Below are 13,095 nucleotides of genomic sequence, written 5' to 3'. Positions count from 1 at the left end.
AAAAAAAAAAAAAAAAAAAAAAAAAAAAAAAAAACAAGCCAACTGGTTTCCCTCTGGACCTCTTCCCAGATGAGAAGCCCGGCCCTGCTGCTAGCTCTTAAGCTACTTATCCTTTCCATGCCTTGGGGTCCTCACCTCTAACATGGAGATGAGCAGAACCACCCCCAGGAGTGCAGTCAGTCTAAAAACATTGGCATGGACACATAGAAAACTCAGTAAGTGCCATCTTATTGTTGCCCTTGATGGTCATGTGCTATACACACTGCAAGGCCTAGCTCTTTATCCCCAAGTGGTGATCAGGTGGTGCTATCCAGCTTGTTGTCCTTGCAAATAGTGCTATGGACATGCCTCAGGGACCAGAACCATCATATTATTTCTCTGATCTCTTTTCTCTGTGCCATAATGGCACATTGTTAATAATATACCAACCCTAAATATAAATAATAAGGTGCCTAAAAAGTTTCACTAGTGCCACAGGATGTAAACATATTTTAAAATTGCTTTTTTTTTTTTTTTTTGGCTTTGCTAAAAGTTATTACTCTTCAGTGTACTAATAGGAGACATGCCAAAATTATAAAGCAAGCCATTATTACTATCTCTGGGAAGCTGTAAAGTACTAAACCTTTCCATACCCAAGGGGTAGGTTGACAGGCTGATGAAGTAGAATGCTAGCCAGTCTCAGGGAAATAGGGCTCTGGCTGGCTCTTTGGCTTCATAAGCTGTAACATAACCCCAACCTCCTTTTCTCATCTGTGGGTGACGGGTTGGTCCTACAATCTCGTGGCCCCTAAATTCTGATCTGAGCTGCTGTTTTAGTGGAGTGCTTCCTAGCATCCTACTGAAAATGCCCATGTTAACAGAAAGGGAAGACTGGGGACTCAGCTCAGGAAGCTGCTTGCTGGCAGCAGAAGCTAGGACAGCTGGCCATCAGGGAAGCAAGGGCTGGGCGTGGAGGGAGTCTCTCTGCTTGCTCTCAGCAGGATCTCACAGACTATATGGGGGAGTTATTTTCTTGTTAATCAGACTTAGTGAAATCTGCTTTACAGAAACTAATTCAGCAGACCTATTTACTACTAATTAAATTAAAAGATCTTGTGGAAACGGGAGAGATCACTGAATATACTAGCATTGTAGGGTGAATTTTTATATCTTTAAAAAAATATGAGCATTTTTACAGAATGTATGATCTTATCCTCTAGAGTCTGTTTCCCCTTTTTTCCAAGGTGATTTCTGAGGTTTGCCTGTCCTTAATGCAGCACATATAATTTTGTTTTTGGAGTCAGGATCCTAATTTGGGGGACAACTCCCCTTCTGTCCTTCATGTTTCCTAGGGAAGTGCCCAACAGGGTGGCACCACTATGAAGGCACGGCCAGCTGCTACCGTGTTTACCTGAGTGGGGAGAACTACTGGGATGCTGCACAGACTTGCCAGCGTGTGAATGGCTCACTTGCCACCTTCTCCACTGACCAGGAACTGCGCTTCATCCTGGCCCAGGAATGGGACCAGCCCGAGCGGAGCTTTGGTTGGAAGGACCAGCGCAAGTAAGTCCTGGGAATAGGAGTCCTATGAGGGCTGAGCACATGGCCAGCAGGTAACATAAGAGGAAGGCAGCTCCCTACCAGCTGGAAGCAGGTAGACATTTAGGAGCTTGGCATATATGCATCAAGATGGGATTGGAGGCTCATGGAGGAGATAGTGGAGGGCTGGGATCTCAGGAGGCTGAGGTAGAAAGATTACAAGTTCCAAATTGTAGGACTGTGGGCCAGCCTTTTCATTGGTTCCCCTCTGTTGGTATAACAGCATTTGTTGAGTGCGGCCATGGATTGCTGTTCTCTATCCTGAGGGACTATTTGGTGTGGGCTTTGTGGCCTCTGGTGTAAGGGTGCACAGGTGGGCAGGGGTTCTCTTTGAGACAGCAAACCCTGTTATCTCTGCTCAGTGCTTTCAGTGGGCCTGCTCATACATGCATGAGTGTGAAAGTAGACTCCCTGGGCATATGTGTCAGGATTTGAGCCCAGGCAGATTGCTCAAAACCTGGCTCCTGGCCTCCATGCTCTGTGCATCAAAGGGAAAATGTGAAAATGAATACTTACTACACATCTGCCAGACCCAGCATTTGCGGGTAGGGGATTTGTTTAGGAAATAGGAGTACACTGAGTCCTGCAGTGTGCCACCTCTGGAAGATGTATCAAGCTGTTCCATTCACACTGCTAAGGGTGAAGCATAGATAATGGCATCCAGTGGCTGTCCTCTTCTGGAGGGGGGCACAGTTCTTTGGAGTTCAAAAGATATTTAGTCACCTGCTGCCTTCCTAAAGTGGACAACTACAACACCGCCATGAGAGGATGATGACCCAATGCAGGTGGATAGAGGACCTTAATTTCAAGTCTAGAGCTTGGGTTAGTTAGTTAGGTCCTATGTGACATTTGCAAATTGTAAGATCAATCTGTTTCTCCTATTGCAGCTGCAAAGTGAGAAAAATAGTAGGTTATTTTATCAAACCCCATGAGGAAATGCCTGGGAGTCTAGTGGAAAAGCAAGAAGGCATCAGCCAGTGGGTGGGGAAGGCCTGATTCCCATGGCTGCCAGTATATGCACAGCACAGGCTAAAGGCAGAGTAGCACCATGACACTGTAGCAGGTTGACCTGCTGATGGGTTTCACCAGCACTAGGGCAGGGGATAAAAAAGAGGTGCTAAGCTGTGTGCAGTGCTCGGTTGTGTGCTTGGGAACACGTTGCAGGCCTGGTGTGGGCTGGCTATGAGCAAAAGCCATGTAAGTGTCTTTTTAACTCAGCTGGTAGTGTTTTGTTTATTCACAGGTAAGGTTTGTTTCTTTACTGAAGAATAAAATCTGTCATAGAATGTTACTGTTCTGTAGTTTTAACATAGTCATACAATTGTATTCCTGCATTTTATGTCTACCAAGAGTAATTCTCATTTAAAACGTGAAAGCTTTATGGGATCAACTACTAAGAACAAGCTTAGTCTGGGTGTGGTGGCACATGCCTATAATCTCAGCTGCTCAGGAGGCTGAGGTAGAAGGATTACAAGTTCCAGGCCACCCTGGACAACCAATGGAGACCCTGTCTCAAAAAAAAAAGGACTAGGGCTAGGGCTGGGGCTCAGTGGTAGAGTGCTCACCTAGCATGTGTGAGGCACTGGGTTCAATCCTCAGCACCACATAAAAAATAAGTAAATAGGGCTGGGGTTGTGGCTCCATGGTAAAGCACTTGCCTAGCATGCATGAGGCATTGGGTTTGATCCCTGGCACCACATTAAAAAAATAAAATAAAGCTATTGAGTCTATCTACAACTAAAAAAATAAATAAATAAATAAAATAAATAAAGGTATTGTCCATCTACAACTAAAAATAAAAATTCTTAAAAGGTGGGGGGGGCGCTACAGATATAGCTCAATTGGTAAACCACTTGCTAGCATTTACTACATTTGGGGTTTAATCCCTAGTACCTAAAAAACAAAACAGAACCACCAAAAATAAGCAGGGTTGGCAGGAATTACCTAAAGTTAATTTTTTTTTCCTGATCTATGAATTTGTTGTTTAGAATTTTAATATATTTTATTAAAACTAAAAGTTAAAACTTGAATCACTCATATTTTAGAATTTCAGTTTTTAGAGGTCAGCATAACTATTGAAACACATATATAGTTCTCCTGAAATCTTAGCAGCAAAGGAATTCCGATCACAAGTTCAAAGTGAGCCTCATCAACTTAGTGAGGCCTAAACAACATAGTGAGACCCTATTCCAAAAAAAAAATTTTTTTTAAAGGTCTCGGGATGTGGCTCAGTGGTTAAGCACCCTGGGGTTCAATCCCTGATACCTAAATGAATGAATGAATGAATGTGCACGCGCTCACACACACAAACACATAGTTCTGGAGGTATAGTTCAGGAAGAGAGCACTTGCCTAGCATGCATCAGGTGGTCCTGGATATGATCCCCAACACTGTACAAATACATAAATATATAAAATACAAATATAGTCATCAAAGGCTGCTTTCCTCCTTGTGCTCAGGTCTGTTTCCATCCCCTGCAGGCTGTGGGTTGGCTATCAGTATGTCATTACTGGCCGGAACCACTCCTTAGAAGGTCGCTGGGAGGTAGCATTCAAAGGTAAGTCTTTCTGGTTTTTGAGTTTGAAAGTGGTGGGAATCGTCCTGATTCCCTGTCTTCCCTCCACAGTTTCCTCCAGTGGTGCCTGGTCTACCCTGGTACCTGGTATAGAATACATGGAGATAAGGGGCCCCCAGATTGTAGGGAGGGTATTTTGAGGCCAATGTGCATGCAACCCAACTGATCAGGACCCATGTGGGGTTGGAGCCTTCTCTGAAACCCATTGTTGTTTCTCACTGTGGCCAGATTTATAGATTTCCTGTCTTCTCTTTGAAGTTAAGGACTTTGACTGGGGAGAGTAGGTAGAAGGTTGATCAGTGGGTATCAAGTTACAGTTAAATAGGAGTAAGAAGTTCTGATGTGCAGTTGCACAGTAAGGTTAACAATAATGGACCATACCTTTTGAAAAAACTAGAAGAAAGGATTTCCAGTGTTTTTACCACAAAGAAATGATAAATGTTTGAGGAGATAGATGTTTAACTTCATTAATATGTATTGCAACAATATATGGTACTCCATTAGTATGTATCGTTTTATGTATCAGCTAAAATTAATAAAAAAGAGGGCTACAGATATAACTCAGTGGTAGAGTGCTTTCCTAGCTTGCACAAAGCCCTGTGTTCACAAAATATGGAAATAGAAAATAAAGTTAAGTACTTTGGAGCATATAAATGAGTATACAAAGTATGCTGCTGGCACATATAATCCATAGAGGGAAATCAAACTTTCTAAGAGAAGTTCAGAATTAGAAGCTAAAACTTGAAGGAAACCATCAGATAGATTGTGTGTGTTGTTATTTCAAAAGTTTTATACCTTTTGACTTGAAAATACTAAGTAACAGAAAGGAAACGGTGGCTATGTATAGTATAGTTGAACACCTACCCCTAGCTCATTCCTCCCCTCCTCTACTATTGCCTAGTAGTGACAGTCCTTCCCCAGCACCCTTGTTGTGTCCTATCTGCTTGTACCTGAGCCACACTCTTCCACCCTGTTGTCCATCATCAGCCCTTACCTGTTGGGCTATTCCTTGGGTCTCTGGCTTGAGCTCAGATATAGGTTCCATTTCCTCAGACACATCCCAGTCTTGCTGTTGATGTGTTCATTGAGAAGGACAAAAGAAGAATTGTGGGCCCTGAGATAGGGTTGAGAAGGGTCAGGGCACCAAACAGCTGGTTTCCCTGGAGAGAAGGAGGACTTCATATAGATAGAGACCACACAAGGCACCTGGGGCTGGGCAGGGAGCAAAGGTGGAGTCTGCAGGGCCCAGCAGAAAGAGCAAAATCCACTAGCCCCTGCTCCTACTGAGTGTATTGTTCCATTCTTATGTCCCCTGATCTCCTTACTGAAAACACAAACCCCTTGCAACATATGTGTTGCTTAGGTTTCCCACAGGAATAGTTGGCAAATAGATGGCTTTTGGGTTTCTAGGCTCCAGAGTAACACTGTGTAGAGGATCATTCTGCTAGTAGCTTTTTACCTGCTGTTGTCACAGCTGTTGAAGGTGCATTTTTGAAACTCTGAAGTCCAAACCAGCCTTCAGGACAGTGTCAACACTCATGAGCATGGTTGTCTTCTGAATAATAATAATTAAAGGGAGAAGACATCTGTCTGTCTGGCATGGCAGCATACCTGAGTTGGGGGACTGGTACCTTCATCCCTGTCATTCTGGTAAGGGCCCCGGGTAGACTGTAATGACCATGCTTATCTCATGGATCTGTTGGGGCCTGAGGAGAGTGAAACTAAAATATAGAAAAATATTTAATGTATGTGTCTACACTGGCAACTATGTTTGGCATACCACCCCTTGTTTGTGCAACTGATTGGGAATTGACCCCATAGCAAGAGGGGGCACTTGTGCAGGGCATATGAGCATCCTGCAGCTCTGCATGGACATACCATGCTATTGATTATGGATTTGGGGACTCCATTAGTAGATTAAGTAGTGGTCACCAAACATAATTAAAAGAGGATTTTTATGCTTCAAGATCACTGACCTGGGTGCTTGAAACAGTTCACCATTTTGAGTTCCTCATGAATCAAAGGAATTAAACATAAAACATAAAACCAACATAAAAGCAACTCTTAATGGCATTCTGGATTAGGAAGGGCCTTATAAAAACTTTCAGGTGACAATTAGAGAAATTTGTGGACTTAATAGTGGATATTGACTTAGATGTTCATTTTCTTAGGTATGCAATAGTATTGTAGATGTTTGATTTTTAGATGTGTACCTATATGCGGGAGCCAGCTGCCAGTATGTCTGTAGAGGTGGGGGGAATAAACAGCAGGATGCTGCTCAGCATTGAAGTTACTCAGGAACTTGCAGTCCTTCGACTCAGAGTATTTTTTTTTTAATTTGCAAATGACAAGCACTTAAGATTTCTGATAAGAAACTGGCCAGTAAAAAGATTGAAAGTACAAATAAGAACATGGCCAGAACTGCCCTATCCTGCTCTCAGAGTAGCTCTTTTTTCAACTGTTCTTTGGCAGTTGTGCTATGTTGTAAAACAGAGGGATCTGTTTTGTCTGAGAAATTGACCCAAAGAAAAGGATTCAAAAGCATGTGTGAGGCACTGGGTTCCATCCTCAACACCACATAAAAATAAATAAATAAAATAAAAGGTTTAAAAAAAATGAGAAGTGTATTTAAATCTTTGTCATTAATAATGAATAGTTCCCTAAGAACATTCTGTGCCTAAGACTCTTAGCTAGGATAGTAGGAAGGAAAGAAGAAGGAAGATGTTTTAAAATGTTTATTTTTTTTCTACATCTTGTACAAACTTCTTTTTTTTAAACATTTATTATTTTTTAGTTGGATGAATTATCTTTATTTCATTCTTATGTGGTGCTGAGGATCGACCCAGGGCCTCACACGTGCTAGGCGAGCGCTTTACCACTGAGCCCCAGCCCCTGTACACACTTCTTTTGTGTGTAGTTTTTTTTTTTTTTTTTTTTTTTTTTTGTGGCAGGGAGAGCGATTTTGGTTTGTGGTATTAGGGATTGAACCCAGAAGCACTCTACCATTGAGCTTCATCCCCAGCCTTTTTTATTTTGAAACAGGGTCTTAGTTGTTGAACTTGAACTTGCAATTCTCCTGCCTCAGCCTCCCAAGTGGCTGGAATTGCAGGTGTGCACCACTGTATCCACCTGTATGTTTTATTTTTTTATTATTTTTTTTAATATTTATTTTTTAGTTTTAGGTGGACACAGTATCTTTCCTTTATTTTTACGTGGTGCTGAGAATCAAACCCAGTGCTTATGCATGCTAGGTGAGCGCATTATCACTTGAGCCACATCCCCAGCCCAAACCACCGGTGTGTTTTATAACATGTATTCTATATTGGCACAATGCTATGTGCATATTACACATGTATATATTTATGAAACATCTGTGTTCACACCTGCCCCCCACACACTTTAGGTTTGAAGTTTATTCCTCTTGGACTCCTGAGGGCCTTGGAGGATGCACTACCTTACCATTCCCTAGGAGGGTGGCAGAGCTGCTCTGTATCATGTCTTCATAAGCTCATGTGCTTGCATAGCCCAAGGACCTTGGAAAAGTTCCTAGACCCTATAGGTATGGCAGCACCAGGCCTTGGAGAATACGCTGGAGACTGAGAGCTGCTGCCACCTGCAGACACAGGCCCATCATTTTTATAATGGAAGAGTATGCAGAAAGTATGAAAAAAATGCAGATCTTTGTTGTCTAAAGAGAACCATCTACATATTCCCTCATCATTCACAGGGTTTCCCATCATTATGGTTAACAGTGTCACTTCAGTTTCTGATTTATTGGTTATTCTTGCTTGATTTTTATTTTATTTTATTGTATGTATTTATTTACTTAGGTACTGGGGATTGAACACAGGAGTGCTTTACCACTGAGCTATATCCCCAACCCTTTTTATTTTTGAGTCAGGGTCTCACTAAGTTGCATAAGGCCTTGCTAAGCTGATAAAGCTGACTTTGATCTTGTGATCCTTCTGCCTTAGCCTCCTGAGTCACTGGGATTATAGGTATGGCAGTCAAGCTGGCTTGATATTATTTTAAAGCACAGAAGTGGAAATACATTTTATAATGTGCCCACATAATATGGAAGTTGGTTCATTTAAGATTTGTTCAGTCTCTCAGGGCCTCACTTCTAAGATGACCAAAAAAGGAGGACTTGTGGCAAAAAGGGTCATAGCCACATGCAGCCTATTCATTGCATGAACTGCACCTGGTTCCTGCCCAAAGATAAGGCCATTAAGTAATTCATCATTTAAAACATTGTAGAGGCCACAGCTATCAGGGATGTTTCCAAAGCAAGTGTTTCCGACACTTACATGCTTCCCAAGCTCTATATGAAACCACAGTACTATGTGAGTTGTGCTATTCATAGCAAGGTGGTCAGGAATTTCTTGTGAAGCCCAGAAGGACCAAACACCCCCACCCCAATTTAGAACTGTTAATGCTACCCCATGACCTCCACCAAAACCTATTTAAGGAGCTGGGTCCTTTAGGAGTGGAGAAAAGCTGTTTAGGTTTGAACCTTATTCCTCTCAGACTCCTGAGGGCCTATGGTGAAAAAATAAAATGGGAATTATAATTTAAAAACAAAAAACATAAGTGTTTGTTCAAACCAGACATGGTTTCGCACACCTGTCATCCCAGCACACATGGGCAACTAATGGAGACTCTGGCTCAGTAAAATACAAAAGGCGGCACCCCTGTGTTCAAGCTCTAGTACCACAAAAAAGCAAATAAGTAAATATTCACTCATTCGCTCAGTACCTTTGCCTTCACATCTCTCCCTCCCCCCACCATATGTCTGAGCACACACCCATACTGCTGGAGCTCACTTGTATCACAGGCTGACATCTGGATGTGCATATAACCTAGAAGGAGCCTTGTCTCCCAGACATCTTTTCAGATCTGACTTGTCTGCATCTCTGTCTTGGTGCTGTACCCAGGCAAGAACATGACTATAGTTAGTAGGACCTGTATGGTGGGGTCAGTAGATAGAGCTTTGGTGGGCACTGGCAGCAAATTGGCAGTGCCTACCATCCCAGCCTCAATTGCACAAATCGTGATTGAGAGCAAGTACCTCTTTCCTTTGACATTCTGCATTTGGGGTGGGCAGGGGGTACCCACATGATCAGTCCATAGACAGCACCTTTGATTGCAGTCTTTAGCAGCTTCCATGGGCAGAGATGCTATATCTGCATGAGGCTGCCCTTGACATGGAAGTGTCACTGTGTCTTTCATCTACTGGTGGCTTGGTGGGACCTAGGCCCAGAGACTTCCAGGAACCCTTCCAAGTCACCTTCCAGCTTGACTCTGCCCTGAGGAGTTACTTATGACCTTGGTTTGAGTGTTGCCATTGTGTGTATCATAGTTGTGTTCAGGAGTTCTGGACTGGCACCCAGCCTCAGTTATAAAGACTTGCTTTTTTTTTTTTTGGTACTGGGGATTGAACTTGTAGGCACTTAACCTCTGAGACACATCCTCAGACTTTTTTATTATATTTATTTTGAGACAGGGTCTCGCTAAGTTCCTGAGGCTGGCCTTGAACTTGTGAACCTCCTTCCTCAGCCTCCCAAGCTGTGGGATTATAAGTATGTGCCACTAGTCAGAAGACTTGCTTTTTAAGGGTAGGGAGGACCCTGTTTATTTTTTAGACTATGGAACAAGAAACCAAATAGTGAAGAAAGCAGTATTTTAAAGGGAAGGACTACCCAGGTGAAAGCATCCCGTCGGGAAACAGGGAGCCTGGAGGAAAGGCAAGTGTCAGTGCATAGCATACTGGTGATGGCTTCTATTCTCAGCAGTGGGGATGATTCCTCCAGGTTGTGTGGGAAAACATCTCCAAGGAACCATTCTAGTCCCTTCTCCTCTTTTGCATCTGTCACACACAGATGAGGCTGGCAGGACTGGAGCCTGGATGTCCCTGAAGTGGGAAGCAACTTTAGTGGTGGCTGTGCTACCCAGCCAGGAACAAGTCTTGTGGGTCTTAATGCTTCCAGAAAGCCAGTCTCCCTGCCCTTGCCAGGGAGCCATGGGTCCATGTACTGCAGCTCAAAGCTGCCTCTAGACACATCAGCTCCTTGCAAACCAAGCACCATGTTTAGTGCAGGGAGGAAACAGTTCAGGAAAGTTTGAGTGGAAATATCTATTCTGAGAAAGGGGTAAACTGCATTGCCATCTTAGTGAACAAGAAATTTGGGTGTTCCATCATGGTTGCTTTTGTATTTCCAGTGATCCATGTCAGGCAAAAGGAATCTTGGTAGCCCAGCCCTGGGGTGCTGCACAAGGTAGATAGTGAGAGAGGTTGGAGATTAACAGCCCCTCCCCCAATGTACCTGAATCCCATCCCTTGGATAGTGAGGATAGTGTGGTTTCTGATTGCCTTTTCTCTAGCTTGGAAAGTAGGAGCTGAGTGCATTGCAAGTTCCTTCTGAGCTTGGAGAGGGACCCAAGGGGCCAGTACTTTCCAAGTGTTTACCTCAGCCAGCTGATGGGGAAGGTATTTGTGCTGGTGGGTGTCAGAGCTGACATTTGCCTGAACTGCACATGCCTCATAGGCACAGTACAGATGCTTCTGAAGTGCTCCATTTATTACTGGGAATTTTGTTATAGGGGAGAACTTCCACCTACCTGTTTTATTTCCCTACCCGTATTCACATTTATATATTTGTTCATTTTGTCAGTATGAATCCCTGCATTTTGATCCAGTGTGTTAAAATCCATTGTTTCATCATGCATGCTGGTTCTAACACCCCTGAAATATCTCTATCCAGCACCTTTTCTCTGTATAGTACTTATCACTACCAGAGTTTGCTTGTTCTTTTGTTTGTTGAGGCCCTGCCAGGCCCATTGTCTGGAACTGATTTCCAAGAGGCAGGGGAAATCACACATGTACACTTTAGCCACAAGGATGTAGCACTAGCATTTGGTGGTCCTCGGTTTCTTTGGTTGATGGTCCTGTTTGACCCCATGGATCCTTTGAGAAAACTGCATGCTCATCTGCTGACCTTATGTTCTCATGCCCAGCCTCGCCTTTTATCTCCCCACACAGGCTCCTCAGAGGTGTTCCTGCCCCCCGACCCCATTTTCGCCTCAGCCATGTCTGAGAATGACAATGTGTTCTGCGCCCAGCTCCAATGCTTCCACTTCCCCACACTTCGGCACCATGACCTCCACAGCTGGCATGCTGAGAGCTGCTATGAGAAGTCTTCATTTCTGTGTAAAAGAAGTAAGTCCTTTGGAACCTACCTTCTCAGGAAGCCATCAAGGCCCTGGTCAGCTTCTAATGGGCTCTAACCTTGCAGTGCTTGGAGATGGAAGCCCCTGAGCCGCCTTTCTGTGGCCTGGGCAGCTGTGGGCATCTCTGAGCTCCTAGTTCTCTAATCTTAGATAGATACCATATTTCCTGCCTTACTGCTTCAGTGTTGTTAAGAGATTAAATCCTTGGGAATGGTGACCCAAGCATTTGCCAATCCCCTGGCACTTCTGCAGCATTCAGTCCCTTTCTCCTCCCTTAGCTCTTTGTGGCTCCTTCTTTTTGCTTCTCTCTTTGCTTATCTGGACAACCCCTCCTCACCAGTCAGTGGTGTCACAGATCTTTCCCTGGCACCCTGCCAGCACACTTGCTGAAATTCCACATCAAGGTCCCTTTCACACCTGTGGTCTAGAGCAAGATTCCCTGCTTCCACCCAGTCCTCTGCAATTGGGTTGAGAGGTTGTAATCAGCCTTGACACAGCCACTGACAGCCGCTAACATTGGACTCCAGTTCAGCTAATGATCTCATCTCTGCTCATGTGGCCCATCCCTACCTTCCTGCTGATAAATCATAAACCAGAGTTTTACTTATGCCTGATCCTGTTTCTGGACTCCATTCTTACCCTTGACTTTTTATCAATCCTTTGTCATTGCCATACTGTCATCCTTATAGTAACTGTGGTAAGTCTTGATAGCTGACATTACAACTTCCTTATTTTTGGTATTATGTTGCCTTTTCTATTCTATATGGATTTTAAGAGTGAGGTTTTTGTTGTTTTGTTTTTTTTTTGGGGGGGGAGTACTGGGCATTGAACCCAGGGATGCTCTACCACTGGTCTACATCTCTAGCCCTCTCCTCATTTTATTTTGATGCAAGGTCTCAAGGTCTCATTAAGTTGCCCAAATTTGACCTCAAATTTGTGATCCTCCTGCCTAAGCCTCCTAATTTGCTGGGATTATGGGCATGCACCACTATACCTGGTTTATAAAGTCTTCCAGCAGATGGATTGTCCTAGATTTTCTCCTTTTTTCTTTTTTCCAGTACTGGGGATTGAACCCAGGGGTGTTTTATCACTGAACTATATCTTACAACCATAATTTTATTTTGAGACAGGTTCTTGCTAAATTGCCCAGGCTGGCATTGAACTTGTGATCCTCCTGATTCAGTCTCCAGAGTGTTTGGGATTAAAAGGCATGTGTCATGGCATTCAGCTTGATTCTTTTATATTAATCATAGTTGTTTTAAATTCCCCATGGATGGTTTCTTTATCTGTGTGATAACTTAGTCTAGTTTTGTTTTTTGGTCTTTGAAACGTGGTACTTTTTTCTAGAAATTGTCACTGAAAGCCAGACATTGTGCAGGAGAGTAGACACTGAGATTAGTAGTTTTGGTGCTAACCTTTTCTTCCACTAGGCCTTTAGTGTGGGGAGGTCTTCAGTACAGTGAGAAAGTATTAGAAAGTATTAATCTTGAGGTGGGGGACTGGGCTGGACTCGAGTTTGTTGGACCTGTGTTTATCCTCAGTGCACCCCAGCCTTCGTATTTGGTAGGGATGCCTCTTGTGTCTGCTTCATCTTCTACTTTAGGTCTTCCCTTTGGGGGGACCCTCAGAGAAGCTACTTTTTGGAGCTCTCCCAGCAGACCATTGAGACTGATTCCAGGCTGCTGCTGCTTTTTTTTTTTTTTTTTTTTGGTACT

The 13,095-nt window shown here is 43.5% G+C and overlaps 1 protein-coding gene and 1 pseudogene across 6 annotated transcripts in view; both read left to right on the top strand.

Moving 5' to 3' along the window:
* The window catches only part of Dgcr2 (DiGeorge syndrome critical region gene 2), a 70,115-nt gene that overhangs the window by 40,493 nt on the left and 16,527 nt on the right, over window positions 1-13,095 (top strand). For 3 of the 6 annotated variants that reach the window (XM_048785125.1, XM_048785121.1, XM_048785123.1), the window contains 3 exons: window positions 1,323-1,542; window positions 4,059-4,135; window positions 11,193-11,369. In XM_048785125.1, coding sequence (XP_048641082.1) covers window positions 1,323-1,542; window positions 4,059-4,135; window positions 11,193-11,369 — 474 coding nt within the window. Of the gene's footprint in view, window positions 1-69; window positions 216-1,322; window positions 1,543-4,058; window positions 4,136-11,192; window positions 11,370-13,095 lie in introns of all 6 variants that reach the window. The other 3 variants (XM_015500392.2, XM_015500389.2, XM_048785124.1) reach the window with 3 other exon arrangements.
* On the top strand, window positions 6,371-11,185 carry LOC107154496 (annotated as a pseudogene).

This window comes from Marmota marmota, unplaced genomic scaffold (genome assembly GCF_001458135.2).
Source record: "Marmota marmota marmota unplaced genomic scaffold, marMar, whole genome shotgun sequence".
In the NCBI taxonomy this organism is placed as follows: domain Eukaryota; kingdom Metazoa; phylum Chordata; class Mammalia; order Rodentia; family Sciuridae; genus Marmota; species Marmota marmota.
The sequence above is the reverse complement of the archived record's forward strand: the minus strand, read 5'-3'. Positions and strand labels throughout refer to the sequence as shown.